The 23,313-nt window shown below is 39.9% G+C and overlaps 1 protein-coding gene across 3 annotated transcripts; it reads left to right on the top strand.

The window, feature by feature from the left end:
- The first annotated feature begins 3,976 nt into the window (after positions 1-3,976).
- On the top strand, positions 3,977-18,831 carry trim24 (tripartite motif containing 24). Of its 3 annotated transcripts, none has more exons than XM_026147345.1 (19): positions 3,977-4,695; positions 6,537-6,655; positions 6,782-6,929; positions 7,044-7,176; positions 7,368-7,484; positions 8,073-8,187; positions 8,284-8,430; positions 8,595-8,709; positions 10,742-10,881; positions 11,030-11,245; positions 11,403-11,525; positions 11,632-11,779; positions 11,902-11,959; positions 12,106-12,232; positions 13,853-14,145; positions 14,893-15,004; positions 16,619-16,693; positions 17,048-17,209; positions 17,317-18,831. In XM_026147345.1, the coding sequence occupies exons 1-19, from the start codon at positions 4,422-4,424 to the stop codon at positions 17,863-17,865; spliced, it is 3,171 nt and encodes a 1,056-aa protein (XP_026003130.1). In that variant the 5' UTR covers positions 3,977-4,421; the 3' UTR covers positions 17,866-18,831. The 3 variants fall into 3 exon arrangements, with proteins under 3 accessions (XP_026003130.1, XP_026003129.1, XP_026003128.1); XM_026147344.1 differs by having other exon boundaries at positions 11,009-11,245; positions 12,106-12,223; XM_026147343.1 differs by having other exon boundaries at positions 11,009-11,245.
- The last annotated feature ends 4,482 nt before the right edge of the window (positions 18,832-23,313 follow it).

The raw sequence follows: 23,313 nt of genomic DNA, 5'->3' as shown, positions 1-23,313 counted from the left end.
AATAATTTTCACCGACAGTTCTGAGATAAGCTGCATGTTATTCTTGGATGCGGTTGTAGGACCAGCTTTAAAATCGCATGACAAAAATATCATACACATTAAAAAAAACTGTATCACCAACGTAGCCTGGACAACATTTGCTAGTTAGATGAAGTCAGCTATCTCATCGTAGCATATTTATATGCATATTTATAATTATACGGTTCTTGGAGTGAGTGCATACACTCGTGAAGTTTAGTAACTTCCGGTCACTGCAACAAGCCCAGGTACAGTTTACCGACGGATGGGTGCAGGACCTTGAAATGCACCGTGTAGAAAGTAAAGACCATCGTACGTATCATAAGTTTACCAGTCTCACAAATCGTCGTCATAAATACACATTCCTTAACCGTTTATTAATAGGACCTTTGAGCTCAACGGTAATTAATTAGTAGTGGAAATAATTTCTGGTAGCATCACAGAAATGTAGCAGTGACAACAATATTGTATGCTGTAATCGCACTGGGCAATTAGTGATACAAAAAACCTGTTTTATCCTGTGAATAAAAGTATATGTTTTTGTCAATGTACCATAATAACAGAAGCGAAACGCAATATTGTGTCAGGACAATTCACTATTTATGCACAATAAACAAAGGAGCATAGCGCGACAATTTCTGTTCAGCGCCAGACTTGCTTGTAACCTATATCACTAATTATGTTATGAAAATGACGTATTAACTACTAAAAAACACTGACCTTCGTGTAAATGCTTGGAGCAGACTAACCTGTGAGCTGGAGGGTTCTGGGACGTTATATTTGATCTTTGAATGGCTGCGATCCAGGCCATCCGTCGCGTCTTTGTTACTTCGGAAACATGGCTTGAACAATTTCTCTTCAACGACGTAATCCGATAACAACCGATCTCTTTACCCGTCAGCTTCTCGTGGCTGTCATGCGACCGGCTATTGCAGTTAATAATACAACGGCTTCTTGACATTTTTGTGTTTCTTTTTATCGCTGTATAACTGATTTCAATTGAAAGCCTGCGTGCGCTAGTACCGCTTGCCACGAGTTCCCAGAATCCTTTGCGGTTCTACCCGTGAATGACGTCACATTTTCAATCTCTATATAATATGCATGTTAAATTTTATATTTGGGGTAAAATATCAAGTCTTTTCAAGTAAACCGGTTCAAGTCCAATTCAAGTCCCAAGTCATTGGTGTAAAAGTCCAAGTCAAGTCACAAGTCTTAGAACATTTTTTCAAGTCAAGTCTAAAGTCATAAAATTAATGACTCGAGTCTGACTCGAGTCCAAGTCATGTGACTCGAGTCCACACCTCTGCCTAATAGTATATAAATCATAAAATTTGACACCCTGCCCCCCCCCCCCCTCCAAACAGATATTGGTTTGTTGCTTCAAGACAACACTGTGCGACAAGGGTAGTCAAACACCAAGTTATTCTATAATAAGTTTTATAAGTACAACAAGGATGAACAAATAAATAAGCAACAAATAAACAATGTAAACATTTCACAGAACAATGAAACACCAAAATACATCCAACATTTGACCCTAACCCCATGCACATGCACGCACACACGTTGTGTTTCCATCACTTTTGGGGACAATTGAATTGAAATTGAATGATTTACCTTGCAATTTGTCCCCATAAAGTAGGCGAGACCTCACAATGTGAGTGTGTAGACAAATTTTTTGTCCCCACAACAATAAGTAATACACGACCACACACACACACACTAACACATACACAGACACAATTACTTTACCAACTGACCCCTGAGCTCCTAAGTGTCCGTCAAACCTGATTCAAGGACCCACTCCTCTACTTCACTGTCACTCTATGATAGCTCACTGTCCTCACTTTCTGAGGACAGAAAGTGCACATTCCCTTGGTTTCCTTCCATAAAAGGTTTTTACGTCAATGTCCTGTAATTATGAGTAGATTGCAAAGTAAAACACATTGACTATGATCATATAAATGCACACAAACACATCTCTACACACATATGCTAATGCATTATATTGCCTGAAAAAAATTAGGCTAACTGCACAGTGTTGCCTTGAGGCAACAAATGAAAATTAACAGTTTTACTGTATAAATAATTTTTAAAAAGTAGAACAAACAATCAAATATGTTTCTTAACATATTCATGCACATACAAGTATTTTTATATACATTTATTTCACTATAAACATGTAAAATAGTTATCTTTATCTTGCCTCCTAATGGAGATGCCTCTCATGGAGTGCAGCTTGCAGAAAGGGGTCCTCCCCGCCCCAAAAATAAAGTCACACCACCTTCAACTCATCATTTTATTGGAAAGATATGTGCCTGGTAGCATTATTTGAGAAAAATTTTAAAAAAAAGAAAGTTTTTTTTGTTTGTTTGAAGGGCCAGTGTAAGGCATGAAAATGTGGTTTGTTGCCTCAGGGCAAAACTATGCAGTAGAGGGTTAATATAAGCCACATAAGCTTCGGCGCCTAATAAGCTCATCACTGGACCCACTTCAGTTTGCCTACCAGCCTGGCATTGGAGCGGATGATGCCGTCATTCACCTCCTACATCGTTCCCTCTCTCACCTGAAGATCGCTGGAAGCACTGTGAGAATCATGTTCTTTGATTTCTCCAGTGCCTTCAACACCATTCTTCCCTCGGTTCTAAAGGACAAGCTGGTGAACTCTGGAGTGGACCATCACCTCACTACCTGGATCCTGGACTACCTCACCGACCGACCACAGTATGTGAGGACTCAGGGCTGTGTGTCGGACAGGGTCGTCTGCAGTACAGGGGCCCCACAGGGAACGGTTCTGGCTCCGTTCCTCTTCACCATCTACACTGCAGACTTCTCCCACAATTCCACCCAGTGCTTCCTGCAGAAGTTCTCTGATGACTCTGCAATAGTCGGCCTCATCACTGATGGGGACGACAAGGAGTACAGAGGTCTGACCCAAGACTTTGTGGACTGGTGCCAGCTGAACTACCTCCAGATCAACGCCAGTAAAACCAAGGAACTGGTGGTAGACTTCCGCAGGCACAAGCATTCTCCACTGCAACCACTGAACATCCAAGGTATGGACATTGAGGCTGTGGACAGCTACAGGTACCTTGGTGTTCATCTGAACAATAGACTGGACTGGACTCATAACTCAGACGCCCTCTACAGGAAAGGGCAGAGCAGGCTGTACCTGCTGCGGAGACTCAGGTCGTTTGGAGTGGAGGGCCCACTCCTGAAGACCTTCTATGACTCTGTTGTGGCTTCTGCTATCTTTTATGGCGTGGTCTGCTGGGGCGGCAGCATCTCTGCTGGGGACAGGAAGAGACTGAACAGGGTGATCCGAAGGGCCAGCTCTGTTCTAGGATGCCCTCTGGACCCAGTGGAGGTGGTGAGTGACAGGAGAACGGCGGCTAAGCTGTCATCCCTGATGGACAACATCTCCCACCCCATGCAGCAGACTGTGACAGCACTGAGCAGCTCCTTCAGTGGGAGACTGCGGCACCCACGGTGTGGGACGGAGAGATTTCGCAGGTCTTTCCTCCCCACTGCTGTCAGACTCCATAATAAAGACTTTAACTGATCAAGCACACACATCCATACATATGCAATAATACTAAGTGCAATAATCCTTTCTGTCATCGTTGTATTTTTACTCAGTTGTATATAGTATTTGTATTTGTATTCTATTTTTATCTTATTGTATATTTATTTTATTTTATTCTACTGTATATAGTATTTTATTTTATTCTATTCTGTACAGTTGTGTACTGTATTTATTCTTATTGTATTCTAATTTTTGCCTCATAACTTTTGCACTGTCCACTTCCTGCTGTGACAAAACAAATTTCCCACGTGTGGGACTAATAAAGGTTATCTTATCTTATCTTATAATATCTCGTCAAAATATCAAGTCGTTCCATGTGTAGTTTGTCCTCACCAGGACACCGTAAACGCGTTAAAATAACGCGGTGCCGTGTGGGTATTATATGGTATGTGTTTTTAGCTGCGAATACACAGACAGTCGACAATCCCTGCTAATATGTGAGCTTTAGAACACAGTATGTGTAGCCTTGTTTAAATCAATAATTTACTGTGTGCGGTTATCTTTCTGTTGTTTTGATAAGACCCGCCACAGACCATGGAGTGTTTTTTTACGCGTTTAGCATATGCACAGTAAAACTAGGCTACGATGCTAACGTAGCTTCCCTAAAGGACAGAAATGCACTTTAGTTAACTAAAGCTGCTGTACAGTTAAGCAATACTGCGTGAAGCATGAATGAACCTTGGTTTTAATGCAGTAATCGTTTAATATTTATCTTCTTTAAGTCAGAGGAATAAAAGCTGTTCTTTGTTTTCGACTGTAACGCTAAGTGTGTTGATTAACTGATTGAAAAGCTCGGGTAGCTGTAGCGACTGAGACAATGGACGAAAGTGCCGAAACTGCTGAAAACGACGACATTGTCATCATCGTGGAAAACGAGGCAGAAAGTTTACCAGCGGAAGAAGAGAGACTGAAACAGCAAGCCACATTCGGGCTCATGGATACGTGTCCTGTCTGCAAGTTGAGCTTTCACAACAGGGAGCCCAAACTCCTGCCGTGTCTCCACTCCTTCTGCAAGAGGTGCCTACCTGCCCCCTTCATGAGTGCCGAACCAAGACGCGACACCCAAGGCCAAGTTGACAACAGCAAGTCATGTGAGGAAAATTGGCTCACAGATAAAGTTTGTCTGTGATAAGCAAACCATGACGTTTTGATTATGTGTGGGCTATTCCACATCAATTCCCCCAAATTACTGTGTAGTCATGTAATGTTAGATTTATCGGGAGGCGCACAGTGGGTTAGGTGGAAGGTTACTGCGTGGAGTTAAAAGGGGTCTAGTCTAAATCGGGCATCAGTATGGAGTGGAACAGTCCATGTCCATAAAGGAGAGCAGTTTTCTATGATCTTTTGTCCCTTATTGACTCACGGCAGGAGTTTTTGACTCAACTCCTGCTGTCTCTCCACTCCAGCCTCTAGACTTTGGCCAATGATGTTGAAAGGTTTGTTGGTCCTGCTGTCATCTCTAGGACTGACAACTGTCCCCGCTCCCCCAAACATGCGCACACACACATACACTGAAATGGATAACAGCTACTACAGATTGATAGATAATCTCCAGCATTATGCTGCACACTTTAATATGTCTTAAAGATATGAGAGTTTGAAAATTGCAACAAAAAAGTTCCAAGTTTTAATAAATAAACACAATAAACAAGTGATATAAAAATATGAATTTTTAAAAATTAATTTTAGGAAAGTAGGGAAGAACATTATCACAATTTTTTTGAAATGTTACTACTAGAGACAAAGTCTATTTAGAAAAGTCTAATTGAAATTGTTATTTTTTTGAAGTATCACAATAAACTTCATGGTTTAAATACACCTCATGTGTTTTAACATATCTGATTTTTAAAATTCAGCCCCCTATATTTGAAATGGCTCTTTCTACAAGCCTTAAAAGATAAAAATGCAATCATTACTATTAAATTTTTAACACACACATACATGCTCTAAACACTCCATTTCAGACAGTCTGGTTCTACTCTTGATTTTCTCCCTTTAAGGACTTTATTTACAGGATAATGCAGAACTGCATGAGATCTATATGATGTCTAAATAATACTGTAATGAAGACTCTTTTAAATCAACTGATTGTAAAGGTCGTATTATCAGCGCTAATTAAGCCTGTTTCAAAAACAGCAAGAACAGTTTGAAACTGCTGCAGAGAAATTGAGATGACACAGTGGACTTCTAAGGAGTCAGAAATAAATCAAGCATAACTAAAACGAATTTTTATATATATATATATATATATATATATATATATGAGAGAGAGAGAGATAGTGCTTAACTCATTTATTAGCCCATCACCCAATGTAAAGTTTATGTAACAGCTGCCGTAAATTAACAGTAGTGATAATTACCAAAATCATTTTTTTATCTTTCTGTAATGGTTAATCCACCAGAATGCGTACGCTCTTTACTCAAAATTATATTGTTATTGCTGAAATATAATTTTTCTTGTTATGGATGAATTTTAAAATTTTACAAAAAACAGGCATTATTATTTTTTGATTTAGATCCCAAATCACAGCTATTTGCTTACGTTCCTGAGCAGAAAAATTCGTTTTAGTTATGCTTGATTTATTTCTGACTCCTTAGAAGTCCACTGTGTCATCTCAATTTCTCTGCAGCAGTTTCAAACTGTTCTTTCTGTTTTTGAAACAGGCTTAATTAGCGCTGATAATACGACCTTTACAATCAGTTGATTTAAAAGAGTCTTCATTACAGTATTATTTAGACATCATATAGATCTCATGCAGTTCTGCATTATCCTGTAAATAAAGTCCTTAAAGGGAGAAAATCAAGAGTAGAACCAGACTGTCTGAAATGGAGTGTTTAGAGCAGTCTGAGGGATGAGCTTTGTTTTAAGCGGCCGTGTTTCGTATGGTGTTTTTTGAGCTAATGTCTTTAGTAATGTCTGTGTTCACTCCAGTGGTGGGCATTCGATGTCCAGTATGCAGACAAGAGTGCTGGGAGATGGATGTGCTGGACAATTTCTTTGTAAAGGATTCTGCCGAGGTGCCAAGCAGCACTGTGGAGAAAACCACGCAGGTTAGTCGTTGAGCTTATAACCTGAGCTGTTCCTTTCCCTGAGCTTTGATTTTATTGTGATACCACATTCCTGTAACTACACAACTGATTTTATTTTTACCCTTCCATTGATTTTTGTCTTTAAAGGTGTGCATGAGCTGTGATGACAACACAGAGGCAACAGGTTACTGTGTGGAGTGCGTGGAGTTTCTGTGTGTCACGTGCATTGAGGCACACCAGAGGGTTAAGTTTACCAGGGACCACACCATACGCCAGAAGGAGGAGATGTCTCCAGGTATTTTCTTTCCAGGAAAGCCACCTGTTTTTCCTGTAATTGTTAACATGGTGATTCTTCTCCGTGACATTCCTGATCTGTGACGTTACGCTTCCCTCCTTGTTTATACACCAGATGCTGTCAGCCTATCCACACAGAGACCCGTCTTTTGTGACATCCACAAGCAGGAACCGCTGAAGCTGTTTTGTGAGACTTGTGACCGACTTACCTGCCGAGACTGTCAGCTCCTTAAGCACAAAGATCACAAGTATGGAGAATGTATTTCTCTATTCACAGTAGGTTTATAGCTGTTTAAGACAATGGTGTTGCAGCACAATTAAGTGCATTGTGGTTAAGCCTGCCACAGCTTTTAAACACACAATTTTTCCATGTTGTGTTGTTTGATAACAGGTGTCTATTTGTACCTGATTATTCATGCTTAAACATCTTTGTGTTTAGCTACCAGTTTTTAGAGGATGCATACAGAAACCACAGGCAGTGTCTCGAGACCATGACGCAGCAGCTGCAAGAGAAAAGAAAAGCCATCGAGGAAGTATCCAGCTGCATCAACGGCGGGTAAATTTACTCTGCACAGCTGGAGCTTGATCAGAGAACCTGTTTTAGCTCCACTGCAGATATAAAGCGTTTTGCCATAAAAAATATTGAAGTGGAAAATTGAGCTGTATGAATTTAGGATTTTGGTTTTAATTAAATTAAAAGGGATTTCCACTTGATTTATATTCTTGGATTCCACTCCAGTAGCTTTACGTGACTTGCTGTTTCAAGTCATCTTTATTTAACTTTTCCTGGGCCTCAATGCGGACTCTCAGTTGATCCGCTTTCTAAAATTAGCAGTTCCCCTTTAAACCATCCTTCCTTTGATTGGCTGCGCTTTGTAAACAGCAGTTGGGTGGGGCCGCTGTGCTCACAGCCAGCTCTGTGTGCTTGAGATGGCCATATTAACAACATCCACCTGCGTAGAGTCAAGAGTAGAAAACACTGTTTAAATCTGGAGCTTATGGCTACAGGGAATTCTGGCATACACGATGACCTGATCGTTTAAAATTAACATGTGGAAAAGAAAAAGAATAATAAAGTCCCTTAAAAATTAGACTGAAATAAAATCCAGATTAAAGTGAGCATTATATGAATTTCACTTCACAGACTGCAGCAAGTTGAGGAAAATCGGAAAGCTGTAACTAATGAAATAAAGAAGTCCATCTGTAACTTGATAATGGAGATCAACAGGAAGGGAAAGATTCTGGTTAACCAGCTTGAGGTACGTGTGACCTGATTTCTTTAGGTGTAGTGATGTTTGGGTTTCTTTTAATTTTAATTTTAATTTTTTTAAATAAACTTACACATTTCCCCCCAGGCTTTAACTAAGGACCATGAGTTGGGTTTGAAAAAGCAGCAGGAAGAAGTCAACTCTCTAGGCAGGCACCTAGACCACGTCATTAGCTTCACCAAATGGGCCACAGCTAGCCACAGCGGGACAGCTCTGCTCTACTGCAAGAGACTGGTGTGTAACTTTTAGCATCAAACAGCAATGTGGATTACTGTACACTATAAAGTACATTGTAGCTATTACTTGTTTTTGTCATTTTTCTAATATGTAATATTATCTGCAAAACTTGGTAATCTCAGTGACCTTAAAATGTCCCTGTCTTTTTCTCCTCCTCCTAGCTCCTTTACCAGATCCATTACCTGATGAGAGCACACTGCAGTCCCTCCATCGTCCCTCAGAGCTCAGTTCGATTCCAGTGTCGCTCCGGTTTCTGGGCTACAAATGTAGACCTCGGTAAGGCTGTCAGCTGCTCTCATGTATAAGAGGCAATGTATACTGATGGTAGCAAGAACAAAAGCTAACTGGCTGCAGAACAGCACATTTGAAAGGATCATGTGGGCCCTAAAAATTCAAATCCATTTTTATAGTGCCCGATTTCCACACTTTATAACATGAGGCAAAGACCCTACAGTAGAAAGGTTATGACTGGGTTGTTCTATGGTCAAGCATTTGATAACAGAAATAACTCCAAATTTTATGTGTACCTTTGCTCATTAGTGTTATTTATTCAACAAATTTACTGATGTTTTTTTTGTATGTTTTTAAAAGTTCAAATTCAATTATGCTTATCAGTGCTGAAAGTGATTGTTGTAAATTTTATGCATTTACAGCTATGGTCTAAAATGGTTTAAAACATGGTAGTCATAGAGCCTTCATCTCACATTTATTTTCATATTTGATGATGATGATCATGAATGAATGGTCCTAATTCTTGACAATCGTTTGCTCCCTTTCTTTAAAATCCAGATAACGTGCCAAATAAATTAAGATAGTTATAGTATGTCGTATTTAATTACTGTCAGCTGCCTGACAACAACAGAGCAACTAGTGTACAGATTCAACATTTTAGGATTTACTTACCTGGATGATTGAGCATACATCAAGACAACTGGTTAAAAAATAAATGTGGAGATGTGGCTGTAAATATATTTTATAAAAGTCTCTGCACAGCTTAAGCATATAAGGACAAAAACACAAACCTGCAACCCCCACACTCAAAACTGGAGAATTTTTAGGTTGGGTAAATGTTGCATAAGATTAACATTGTTGTATTGAGTCATTTGTTATCTTGCTGATGCACGTGCATGAACCTACATCAGTTGTAGTCAGAAGTTTACATGATTGATGATTAATGATGACTCACTATGGGCATGACTGTACTGGTAATTTTTGGTTTTGATGATTTCTTTGAACTGTTCTTTTTGCAGGATGCAATGATTCGTACAGCATCCGTCTTTAACGATTTAGGGAAAAAAAGAACTGGGCGCACAAGTTTGAATTTATTCCGGATTTTCTCTAATCTACACTGGGCATAGATACAGACTTAAATACATATAAACACCCCCCACTAACATCTGGTTAAATGTCCCTTAAGAAGTTGCACCTCAACCAGAAGCTTGAACAAGTTTCTGGCGTAATTCTGGCTGGATATTTGACAACTGTTTTTGGCAAAATTGTTATATGTCGTTTAAATTGGTTCATTTCATGGCACAGGGCCCGGCCTTTAAGCATAGTACACAAATTTTCAGTATAGTTGAGGCTTTGGGAAGCTTAAGGCTAGCCTGCTTTATCCATTTCAGATTTGGAATGGCTTGTTTGGGATGATTGTCCTGTTGGAGCACCCAGCTGATGATCAGAGTTGAAGTTGATGAATTTGTAGGAAAGTCCTACTCCTTTGGTATTCTAACCAATCTGTACAATAAACCAGTAACACTGACAGCAAAACAGTCCCAGAACATCATGCTGCAGCCACCGTGCTTGACAAGTGCTGCAGTGTTCATTGCTATGAAAGCCTTATCTTTACTAGTCCAAACATACGCCTTGTTTTTGAGGCCAATTAGATAAAACTTTGTCTCGTCTGACCATAAAACTTCTCCCCAGAAAGCGTCCAAGTTGTCCACATGGACAGCTGCAAGTTTCAGTTGAGCCTGAAGGTGTCGATTTTGGAGGAGAGGTTTCTTTCTTGGTCATCACCCTCTCAGTCCATGGCAATGTTAAAGTTATTTCACTGTTTTCAGTTTACCTGACCATCAGCACATAAGAGCTGCCTCAGTCACTCCATCATCCAATCAGAGAAATGGTGACATTAGTCTGATGTTCAGACTGTTGTCATATTGAGTCATTTGGTATCCTACTGATTAATATTCGTGGACTTCTTTGGGTTATTTAGGTTCCATATATTGGGGATAGTGGCATAAACTGCATGAAGAAAAAAAAATTGTTCTGCGTCTTCGGTTTATGTAGTAGTTTGTCTTTTTTGGGGCAGGTTCCCTGGTAGTAGAAAGAGGCCCCAGTAGGCCACCGATCACCAACCACCAGACAGGTCCCAGAGCAGAAGCACCCACTGGAGCTCTTTCACTTTCAGCTCAGCAGCGACAGAGCACACTCGCACAGCTCCAGATGCAGGTAAAGGGATCTTTCAAGCTGTCCTTGGCTGCCTAAGAATGAAATGTAGTCATAGATATTCTTAAATATTGTGGACTTTTCTACATACTGTAGCCTTTTAATCTTGCCGAATACTCCTTTGATCAAGGTTGACAAGCTTTCCCAACAGCACCCCAGGGGGCCCCCTCCTAACTCGTGGTCATGGCACCAAAACGTCAGGCTACCTGGCCCCCCACCACCAACCAGACCTATCCATGGAGGTTCCTCTCCCTCTCAAGGTGTCCCCAACATGGTACAGCAAGGACGCAGGTATGGAAGTTCCCACCCCAACCCTCGAAGCCCCACATCATCTCTGCTTAACAACATGAGCTTCCCAGCTGCTCAGGTACGTCAGGTTGTGAGGTTTTGTTAAATTTAAGTACATCAGTGTTTGTTTTTCCTTTACTAAATGAAACAGTGGGACAAATTGATGCATTTTTTCTTTCTTTTTTAAATCTTTAAGTCTTTTAAGTGTTCTTTGAACTTGTCTTTTCTACATATAGTCTTTGAGAGATCTGATCCATACCTCCAGCTTCCCCCCTAAACCTACAGATGGGTCACAGGGTGTTTCCCGCTTTCCACAGCCTCTCACGTCTGGAGCAGCTACACAGATGTCACTGCACCAGGTTTGTAGGACCGTTATCATAAAGATTTTCAGTCTGACACAACATGAGTCCAGAAAGTGAAAGCATTTGCTGATAACTGAACTTTGTTTGGCGTTGTTTCCTTTAGAGATGCCTACCAGAGTCATCTTTCCTCAAGAGGAGTGAACCTGGTGGATTGGTCCCCTCCATCACTGTCTCTGTACCCAAACCCAATTTCCCTCCTATTCTAGCTTCAGCAACTGCTGACAAAACAGCCATGCTTAATCACATGGCAGGTCATTATCTGTACATTGATCTTTTCATTTACAAAAAATGGCTTTTAAGGTCTGAAGTTGAGTTAAAAGCTCCATTTTGGGATTGGTTTTCAAATAAATAAAAAAATTTCCTCCTTTTAAAGGTCGAGGGAGGCAGAATTCCCCCATGGCAAAACCATCATCTTCAGACAGAAGCACAGGGTAAGAAGTGAGCAGAGCATCTGTCACAGTGCTACTTAATCCTGTAGTTTATTATTGTGATCATGGATTAACTGTGAATGTATAGCAGACTTTTTTTTTCTTTAAAAAAAAAATCAAACACTGCTCTGTGGGAATCTGTATTGAAGGACGACTTCTTGGAAGCAGACTGCCGAGACACCATCAGCTCCTGCATTAAAGCGACGAAGGAGAACCTCTCCGGGTCCTGTTATTGTCATAAAGGACGAACCTGAGGACGACGACGAAGTCCGTTTCGTAAGAGTGGCATTTATAAACTTAGGATATTTACAGATTTGCCATTTTGATCCAAATGTATCATTCCTAAAACGTATTAAAAATCGATCTTTGACATATTACCGGCCCATTTTCAAAAAAGGTGGTTATTCTTTTTGAAATATAAACCGTCTGTGGATAAGAGACAAAGTTGAGAATCAACACAGAATGCTTGTGACTACACAGTATTATAAATACAGTGTATAGTTATACAGTATACAAACAGGAAAATCTGTGGTGAAAATCACTGCATCTGATTGACAACTCACTGAAAACTATTGTTGGTATCCAGACAATGCAAAGGGTAAGTCTTGCATGCAAAGAAAATGTAAGTAAATAATATAGCAGTCAGGCTATAATAACTCAAGCCTAACTGCTCAACACTGCTTTTACCTTTTGAAGTTCAGGCTCTGGCTGCCGGGCTGGGTTCAGCATATAATCAGATTTAACAAAGCTTTGTGTTAGCATGCCATTTGTGGAGCTGCTTGTAGAGACTGAGTTTTGTTAGCAGTATTAAACAGTTGTATCTGTTCTGCATGCAGCTTGCATTTCACCTTTCATACAGTAAAAATAAAAGTAATGCCCATATATCCGCTGTAGACCGTTGCACTTCATCTGACTTTAGCGCAAATGGGCAGGAAGGAAAAAGCTTTTTATTTGCCTAGAGTGCAGATAACTGGAGAACCTTTTGCAATGCCAGTAAGAAAATAATTGTAAATTTTGCATAATTACTGAATCTAGTACATTATTGCATTACTGAAAATGTAAAGTGATTACAATAACTTGTTGCTTTGGTATGTGCAACACTCAACTCAACTGAGCAGTAACCTCGATCTCCTTGATGCCAGCTTATTCTGACAAAACTGATATACAGCAGCAGCGTTTAAGCTACCAGTTTATGCACACATCCCTGCTGGGAAACTTGTCATGTTTTAAAAGATCAAGAATTGAAATTCATTTCCAGGAGTCTTCTGTCCTGAATAGAGAAAGCATTCAGCTCACCATTGGAGAAAAGTTCAAATTCCAGAATGTGTGACAGTATAGAGAAGCATAATGCTCAGACATGTGAATGCACCAATGTGGTTTTTATTTTTTATTTTTTAGGACTTCCTAATTTTAGCAAGACAATCCTAAAACACATTCTGCTCATATTACAACAGCATGGCTCCAAAGTAAACGTTGGAGGCGTTAAACTGGCCTATCAGCAGTCCAGACCTATCATCCATTGGAAAATCTTTGGCAAAAATGGCCTGAACTTATTGAGCATTTATCAAATAACTATGAGAAAACATTATTGCTCTCAAAAACACAGCTGGTGGTCTCACTTCCCAAACACAAAGGAGCAGGGATGCAGTATTAGTACAGTAGTAGTGGTGATTTTGGCAGCATGTTGCTTGCATCAAATTTAAAATGTTTTCATTTTTAACCCTTATCTGTAAAAGACTGAGCATCCAAGTTTGTGAATGCCAGAACTTGAGAAAAAGGCGACATAGGATTATTGCATCTGCTAGGAGGCTGAGGGATACCACTGGCTTCCGCTGCTATTTTACATTAGTTCAGCCTCAAAATCATTGCTCCTTTTTCACTCTCTCCCACCTACAGGTGCAGTCCAGCGTCGGCTCTAGCCTGCCAGATAGCAGCACTGGAGCACAGTCTAAGCCCCGGCAGCTGCAGAAGGTCTCCCCACCAGCACCACCCCCTGGATCAGACTCCAAAGACAGGCATCCTCAGCCCCAATCGCAGCCAGAGTCTGAAAAGAGAGCCGAGCCCGAAGAAGATCCTAATGAGGACTGGTGCGCTGTCTGTCAGAACGGAGGAGAACTGCTCTGCTGCGACAAGTGTCCCAAAGTTTTTCATCTGGCCTGTCACATTCCCACTCTGAATGAATCCCCCAGGTGAGAGATGCCTTTTTGGGATCATGCATAGACACACATGAATAAACAAGAGGTGGACAGGGTGCATGAGGAGGAGTGCATTTCATCCCTAAAACCTCTGTTAGACTATTTTAGCTGGTCTGAACATTGTCAGAATCAGAATCAGAATACTTTATTGATCCCTGGGGGAAATTATTTTTTGTTACAGTGCTCCATTTTAAACCAACATTAAGACAAGACAGACAATACACTAACTAAGAATAGTACAATATATACATATATATACATACATACATACACAAGTCACTCATAAATAAATAGTTGGAAAAGAAACATGTGTAGTTGTAGCAGCAAACAGTGTGTTAAGTGGATGCGTTGTACAGGGAGATGGCCACAGGCCATGTGTAGTTGAAATGGTTATTGCCTGTAATAGTTGTTGTATATAAAGCATATTGGACCATCAACATCATAATAAAATACAGATTTTTTTTCTTCAACCATTCTGAAATAAAAAAAAAATTCTGTACCTTCCACCTTTTTATCTTTATAGAATAAATGTAGAAATTGGTCTTAAATCCCTTCTCCGTTTGGCATTGATGAAGTCTAAAATCTCTCTGTTGAGCGCATGGTTATTATTCTTGCCCATAGTTAGCTTGTTAGTCTGTGCAGGCTGCTCTATGCAGATAAAATGTTAATCTTATTCAGCAACAGGTGTCCAATCATTGGGCGTTTCCTAACTGCTTTTCTTCACCGTACATCTTTCCTCAGCGGCGAGTGGTTCTGTTCATTCTGCAGAGACCTTGTCTCTCCCGAGATGGAGTACAACTGTGACAGCAAGGATGCCCCCATCTCTGAAAAGTTTCCACCTGTTGACAGAAGGGTATGCTAATCAAGCTGCCATTTACATTTATGTCCACGAATTAGTTTCAGTCCTTCAGCCTGCACCCTCTGTTTTACAACTGAAAAGATTTTAGTTTGAGTTTCTAGTGCATTGTATCATAGTTTCTTTTCTTTTTAGTACATAATGGAAAAACGAAAGGTCTGACTTGCCATGAAAAACATGTCTTACAACAGCGGTCTCCAACCTTTTTTGCACCACGGACTGGTTTATGTCCGACAATATTTTCACGGACCAGCCTTTAAGGTGTCGCGGATAAATAAAATGAAATAAAACCAGTACCGGTACCAAAAAAACAGAAGATGAATTCATAACACACGGGAAAAGACCCAGGGAAATTGAGTTAATGATAAAAATTATTAAAAAAAATAAAGATTAAAACCCTGAAAACCATAAATTTCACACCCAAGCCTAAATTCTTGCGGCCCAGTACCGAACGACGCACGGACCGGTACCAGTCCGTGACCCGGGGGTTGGGGACCGCTGTCTTACAACTATAATTTGGTTATTTAACAGCAGCAGGTCAGGTTGGATTTAAAAAGAGCATCAAAGAAGTCTGAGCCTGTTAAAAGTCTCATTGGAGATAGATTTCCTGCTCTGTGGGGGGAAAATGGTTAAATGACTTCAGAATAGCATTTCATAATGTTCTCATGTCCCTGAAGCAACATTGTTGCTGTTCATAGGGACAGCAACAATGTTGCTTCTAAACCCAAAGTTATGTAAGATCTCTCTGGTCACTATCATTTAAAATCAATGAAACTGCATTCCATAGAGGCTAAAGAGGAGAGGGGACAGGCCAGTGCACTGTTGGTGCAGCAGCTAATATCTGCAATGGTTTTGTGGTATATTAGTGCTAATGGCTCAGGTTAAAATCACAGACGTGAAAGCTGAACAACTTTATCAGGCAAACATCTCCAAACACAGCCAACCTAAATGGGTATCACTGTCAACATTGCCTTAAAAAAACATCTAGCACTGACCAAAGTGTGAACATAAAATAAAAAGCCATCCATCCTGGCCATCCAGCGTAGATGTTAGTGAAACTGTTGGGAAGACAACGTTGGAGAAACGTGAACATTTTATTTGTACTGTATAATCTGCAGATTCTGACAGAAATCTGCAACTATCCTTTGAAGCACCGCTCCTCTCTAAAGCAGCAATAAGGATCATTATTAGGTTATTTACATTGTTATGTAAATAACAAAATAACTTAAAGCAAAAATTGGGAAACGTAAAGTCCGAAGTCTTTATATTAAGGCCATCAGTCAAACAATATTGTTTGGTCTGGTTCTAAACAGAGAGACTTCTTGTGTGACGTCTTCTTTTGCGCATGCACTAGAGCATGTTTGCTGTCGCATTTTATTTGTAGTGTGAACAAGCAGACAAAAAATCAGAATTGAGCATTAAGACCTGCAGTGTGAACTTAGCCTTATTTAAACTGTGATGTGATGCAGAATTTTTCTTTAATCAATATTTGATGTGTTGTCTTTGTACTTTGTACATTTTTCAATTAAATTGTAAGATTTACATTTTTACACATTTTCACCGTTTTGTTTTTTAAACTTTACACAAAGTTTTACATTTTTTTAAATCTAGAAATGTGAGAGGCTGCTTCTTCGTCTTTTCTGCAATGACTTCAGCACCGACTTCCAGCAGCCAGCTTCTCCTTCAGTAAGATGCATTCAATGTTCAGTCAAAACTTCTGTAGAGCATTCTGATATGTTATTTATGTTATTTTATTTTAGATATGTTATTTTACGGTGCTATTATTTCAAGTAAAATGAGGCAAAAAAAAATCTATAAATTTTTATTTACTATAATAAGTGGGGTTTTTATTCCCACTTTTGCCAATGTGTTACTTTTTTCTCGTGTACTTTTTAATTTTACTCATTCCACTCTCAGTAACTTTATATAAATTCTGTTGTAACTATCTTCTCATATGAAAGTGATTCATAACTTTTGAGAGAGTTTCACACAACACTTGGATTAGGTGCTCAACTTTTATTGTTCTTCTTCTAAACGTAGGAGACGAGACGGTACAAAGAACTTATAAAGACCCCGATGGATTTGTCAATAGTAAAGAGGAAGCTGGAGTCAAAGGCAAAAGACGGTGAAAGTTATGTCAGTCCTGAGGGCTTTGTTGCAGATGTCAGGCTCATATTTTTCAACTGTGCTAAGTATTACAAGGTTGGTCTGATTTATGTATTTTTTTTTTATTTTGTAAATGCCAGTCATGCTTTATTTAATTGATATTTCCTTTATTTTGCTTTAACTGAAATTTTGTTTTTTACCAGCCAACCTCAGAGGTCGGCAGTGCGGGTTTGTACCTGGAGGACTATTTCGAGGAGCAGCTGAAGCTCATTTACCCAGACAGGGTCTTCCCCGGTGGGAGGGAAGAACAGATGATCCCCCCTTTAGAGGACGAGATAGACGAGGAAGAGGAGATGATGGAGGACGGTGCGGCTGACGTTAAAGATAAGCCACAAAGCCCTGCAGAAAAGGGGATCCCCCCAGTAGAGGAAGACACATCTCCTCTAGAAGACAGAACAACACCAGCAGCAAAGGAAAAGTCGGACGCTGAAACGAGCGAGAAGATGACGGGCAAAGCGATAGCTGCCACAGAGGGAGACGCACCTCCTGCAGACGAAGTAAAGCAGGAAAATGTTGCTGCTGTAAAACAGGCGGAAAGCTCTCCAGCAACTCAGAGCGACACAAAAGACGGAGTAGCTTCCAGCTCCACAAAAGAGGTAAAACCTCGGATTACTACGGACACAACAACAGAGCCACCTGAAGCTCCGCAGGAGACGTCTGCTTCTGTGGACACAGCCAAGGAGAAGCGATAGATGGATGTACAGCAGATAGGAAGAGGAACTGTTGATAATGACGATGGATGAGTCCAGTCTTCCACAGAAGGGGCCCCAGTGGGGACCTACATTTGCTGCAATCATGCCTTTGTTTGTTTGTGTTTTGTAGTATGAATGTTGTTTTTACGATTGTATTTTTATTTATGTTTTATTTGATGGGAATGGTGCAGATTAGCATAGTTTATAGAGATTGCTCAGCTATTATTTATAGTTGGGATTTTAATAGGAAAAGAACTGCTGTACTAAATGGGCTTTAGTAGCAGTTATGCTTTAGATCCACAGCAAAGATCTAAAAAGCTCTGTGTTCTTCTCTGAATGGACATTTGATATCTTGTAAAAGATTATATTCAGTGATGATGCCACTGAAAAGCACATAAATGACATTCTTTGTTCAATATGTACAGGTTATCAGTCGTCACGTTGCTCGTCACCTGTACAAAATAATGATGTATTTTGAAAGCAGCCAAAAATAAAAGTTTAAATTGGTAATGCATGTAGAATGTGTTAATGCTAACATTTCTGTTTAGGCTTTTACCTTCATGATCAAATAATGTTAAAATGCAAAGGCTTTGTTTTAGTATGGTATTAACGCTACGTATGCAACAAATAAGTACTGTAGTTTCTGTACAGAAGGAAGTCCCACATTGATTGCAGTCAAACCATCTCTTGTGTTTCCACTTTCCACAGAGCAGTATTCTGTTGTTGGTATCGAGAAAAAAATGCTTCAGATTTCAGACGTCAGAATCTGTCGTCATTGTCATGTTTTACAAATTGTGCTCTACAAGATGAGAATGGCTCAAAAACTGACACAACATCATTAGCGTTAATATTCTCGCCTATATTGTTACTTTATTACTAATCAAGCATACTGTAAATAACTTAACAATGTTGAGCATAAAAATACCTGAATTTACAGTATTTGTAATAAACAGGGCTACATGAACATCTGGCTTGTGCTTGCGTCCCTCTGTGATAATCTGTTGGTTGTCATTTTAGAGTTCATGTTTTGGAGCTATGAACCGACGAGCCATTTGTCTACTGCAGTACATGCAGAAAAGCATCTCTAAATCTACAAAAGGGACAAATGGGCTGCAGCAGCAGAAGACCATGCTGGGTGCAACTCTGAAATGCGCGTGTTGTAGATTGTAATCGAATCTTTTATAAACCACCATCTCCATGCTAAGAAAATTGTTGTATCACTGGTTTAGATTGGTGATGGTGGTTTAATGGTGTGTTATTTTTTATTATTATTATTTTCTTGGCACATTTTGGATCCCCCGTTAATCATTCTGTCATTTAAACACAGCCTACCTGAGTGTTGTTGCTGCCCATGTCCATCTGATTAGACACCATGTTTCTAAGATTTTTAGGGCCGAGTACAGTGGGGTCAATTTTATCTGAATTTATAAGCAAGAAGAGGATTGTCCAGTCTTTAACAGAAACTTTGTATGTAATTTTCAAACTTGACCCATTCAATCACAAAGTAAAAGCAGACTGACTCTGTGTTATTCCCATCTTATTACATCAAAGTCGCTCTGAAAGTAGCAACTGACGAGTGGTTGCAGATCTGGTCACAGTCATCGAAGTAACCATTTCAAAGGCATAGCCAGATTGTAAGTTCATTATACACTGGGTCAATAGTTTTGGTCATGGTGCAATCTTCAACCACTATTTTCCCGACTGTAGCATTAAGTGGCCATTCGAGGAAAAGTTTTTGACCCTTCCAGATTAGCTTAATTTTTCAGTCCTTCAGGTTGCTCCACAAAACAGCACAGGCTGGTATATAGGACAGACTAAGACTCGGTTGGACCGTCTATACAAAGGATGGGCTATCTATACACCCGTTCGTGGTTTACTTTGGAAAACATGGCAGATAGTCACCCAAAAAAAGTAGAAAGACGGGTAGTAGAACGAACCGACAAAAGAAAAGCAAGCACCAAAAGAAAACATGGTAATTGTAACATAAAAACCCCAGAAAGACACAGGACCAAAACTAACGGTCACATAAACCCTCCATAAGTCAACAATTTGTTATTTAACTGAAAAATCTATGAGGATTGCAAGCGTATTTGTTACAGTTTGGACACACTGGAATTATATCCATTTTCCCCCTACTCTTAGTGAGAAAGCAAAGCAGATTTTTAAATTATTTGTAATCTTGATATTTGTTCTGAGATTTCTTGTTACATGTCTTTTAGAATATTAGGAGACCCCATAGACCACTAGATGGGGCTTTTAAGTTGCCCTTCACCATGTGAATACTGTTTGTATATTCATAAAGTAGTGATGGCATCTCACATACACAAAGTTTCCTTTTAATACATTTATACACCCGACTCTTTGTGTTTGAAATTAAAGCTGCGAGATTAAAGTCGCTTTTTGCTCTCCAACATTTAAAGCACACAAATACACATTGGCTTTAATTCCTCTCAGTACTCATTCTTCCTCGGCTGTGGTCATTTTGAACCCTGAAACCAATTTTTCCGATGATCACTTCCAAGTGGCCAAAAGATCAAAGAGGCCTCGCCTTAGAGGAATGCAAGAAAAATAAGCGTGGCTCTTATTTATAGGCACCTGGGGCCCAGCCAAAATGGTGGGCTCAATTAGTGGTAGAGCAGCATTTTAACTCATTTGATGGATGATCCTTTTAGTGTTGGTGTTGGGTGGCTATCACTTAATTTGCTGTAATTGATACCAAAAGCCCAGTAGCTGCATTGGTCAGCTGAATAAATGCAACCAGACAAATTTTCCCCTCTTCCACTTTCCTCCTGCTGGTTTTCGAGGTTTGGTGCATGTGAAGCTGATTGAAAGTGCCAAGGTATGAAATATATGTCAGTGTAATTCTGCAATATCTTTGGATTATATAACAATTTCCAAAAATGGAAACAAATGGAAAATATAGTTTTCTGCATGGAAAAAGTAATATTACCTGCTTGTGGTGGCCTTAATTCCTTAATGCTGATTCAGTTGCTGATTTTGAGTCGGTTTCCTTTTCTTCCTCAGAAATGCGAATGTGCCATTGGATCACAACAAATGACATTCATTCTTACATACCCTCTTCTAAATTTTTCTCTGCCTGTTTTTCCTTGGTGGCACTGCAGTGGTGTGGAATACCACACAATCATTTCTGTGGCTTGGCCCCGTTTCGGAGCGAACAACTTGGACTCACCTGCTTGCTTGTAATTACATGGCTCAGCTCCCTCTACAGTTTTTGAGGTCGTGTTGTAAAAGCACCACTGTCTTCACGTTAGGGGAACCCTCACCCACTTGATTCTAGGGTTTGGAATCAGGGTTTGGCCTCTTTTTAAGGCGCCCATTGCTCGGCTTACCATAGAGGTCTATGGGACTATTCAGGTTTTGCCAGGTTCTTCTTGCTCAAGGCGGCTGTGGGGCTTTAGTTAAAGTCTTTTTATATGATGACTTTTGAATTCTGTATCAGTCACACATGTCCCTCAGATTGCATTACAGATCCCACTTTTTCCTTGGATATTGTCTCTTACTGATGGCTCCTCTCTGTCACACTTAGGTCCGACAGTATCACAGCCACTCAGTCGCTGTGATGTGCTAAGGCCTGCCAGCCATGTGACACCAACTGTGTTTTTAACCTCATCTCTCTGCCAACCTTCAGAGACTGTGCTGAACTGGAGGGTAAAGAAAAGTGGAGCAAAAATACATTTCATCTATGTGTGAAACCGTGTGTGTCTCTGGTGTCTGGTATCATATTATTAAAGAAGTAGGAACTTTAATCCAGGAAATTATTTGCAAGCATCATGACTCTGCTAAAGATAACATTTGTCTCAATCTGCAGAACAGTTTCTATATCATAATGTAAAAATGTGTGTAAAACACTGAATGCACATTGTGGTTTGCTTTTTTAGTCTATTAAAAACCTTAAACCTTCTTTTTGCATTACAAATAGTTGTACTCAGGACAGCTTTAGAGGTTAACCTTTACCAAGGTGCCAGTGGTGTTTCTTTGAGAACCTGGAAGCAGATGACCACTTCTCTTTCGATGTGGTGAAGTACTTCAAACAAGCACGATTGTATAGGAAAGACAGTTATGGTTACAAATGGCAGTCAGTTCTCTATAATATATAGGGGTTTTTTTTTTCAATCAACTGTGCATTTATGGTCTATTTTTACATTTAGATACTATATAAACTGAAAACTTACTAATTCAAATCTGTCACTAATCACTCAGGTGAAATCCAGCAGAATCTTATAACTGGTCCCAAGAACTTTGTGTTGAAGGTGACTCTGAAACCATCCATGCCTTCGTCTCTGAATTCTGCTTCTGAGCTGAGATAAATAAATAAATAAATAAATAAATAAATAAAGCCATTGACCACAACATTAAAAGCGCTAGCAATTTACTAAAGCAATGGGTTCTGGCATTTTTGACACATACCACCTAAACACTGTTGCGTACCAAGCATTCACCTCCATTGCAAAAACATTCCCCAACAGGAAAATGTGGTCCACTGAACCTCGAAAATACTTACAAATGGCTTGAGAACATACTGAATTAACACTTTACAGTCTCTGATCATGAGTTATTATGAGGTGTGCAGTGGGTCCTTAGAGCAGAGGGTGGAGTATGTTGTCAGCTAATGCTAGCAAGCTTAGTTAGCAAGCCACAGGGGGCTTGTTCAGATTAAATCGAATAAGATATAAAGCATTCTTTCGTCTTCTTCTTCCTCTTCTTTTGTCCCTAGCTGGCGGTTGGCAGGGAGGTTGTCCACGAAGCCAATACGTCGCTGTGGGTGTCGTAGGGTTTCCATCTTGATCAACGATGCACTTACAGGTCTTGTGGTCTCTTGCCTTCACCTTTGCTTGCTTGAGGGTTAGACGTTGTTGTTTAAGATCATCTTCAATTTGCTTGATCCAAGTCTTCTTGGAGGTCTCTCATCACTCTCACTCTGATGCTGCTGCATCAAAAGGCGGTATGGCAGGCGATGGTTGCTCATGCGGCAGATGTGGCCAAACCATTGCAGTCGTCGCTTCCTAATCAGCTCTTCCATTGAGGCCTGCTGGTGACATTGACTACGTATCACGCGTTGCTTAGACTATCACGGAGGGACACACGGAGACTCTGATGCAAACAGTGCGTTTGGAAGACCTCAAGTTTGTTGAGGTCGTGTTTGAGGATGACCCAGGTCTACGACCCATAGATAAGAATGGGGAATCCCAGTGTACGGTACAGGCGGATTTTGACCAATTCTTGAATTCAAGAGTATAAAGCATTAAAACACATTAAAAAGACAACAGCCTTAATGAACACAGTGTAGTTTGAACCCAGAAGCAGGGTTTTATACATCATCATTTCATAACAGGATACCCAGAGATGCTAAGTACCTCTTGGATTAGGTGTTTACACAATAAACTGCACAGAAATCAATATAATTTTACAGAAGCTGATTTAAAAAAA

This window comes from Astatotilapia calliptera, chromosome 17 (assembly GCF_900246225.1).
Source record: "Astatotilapia calliptera chromosome 17, fAstCal1.2, whole genome shotgun sequence".
In the NCBI taxonomy this organism is placed as follows: Eukaryota; Metazoa; Chordata; class Actinopteri; order Cichliformes; family Cichlidae; genus Astatotilapia; species Astatotilapia calliptera.
Note: the sequence above shows the minus strand (reverse complement) of the source record. Positions and strands in the feature narration are given on the sequence as shown.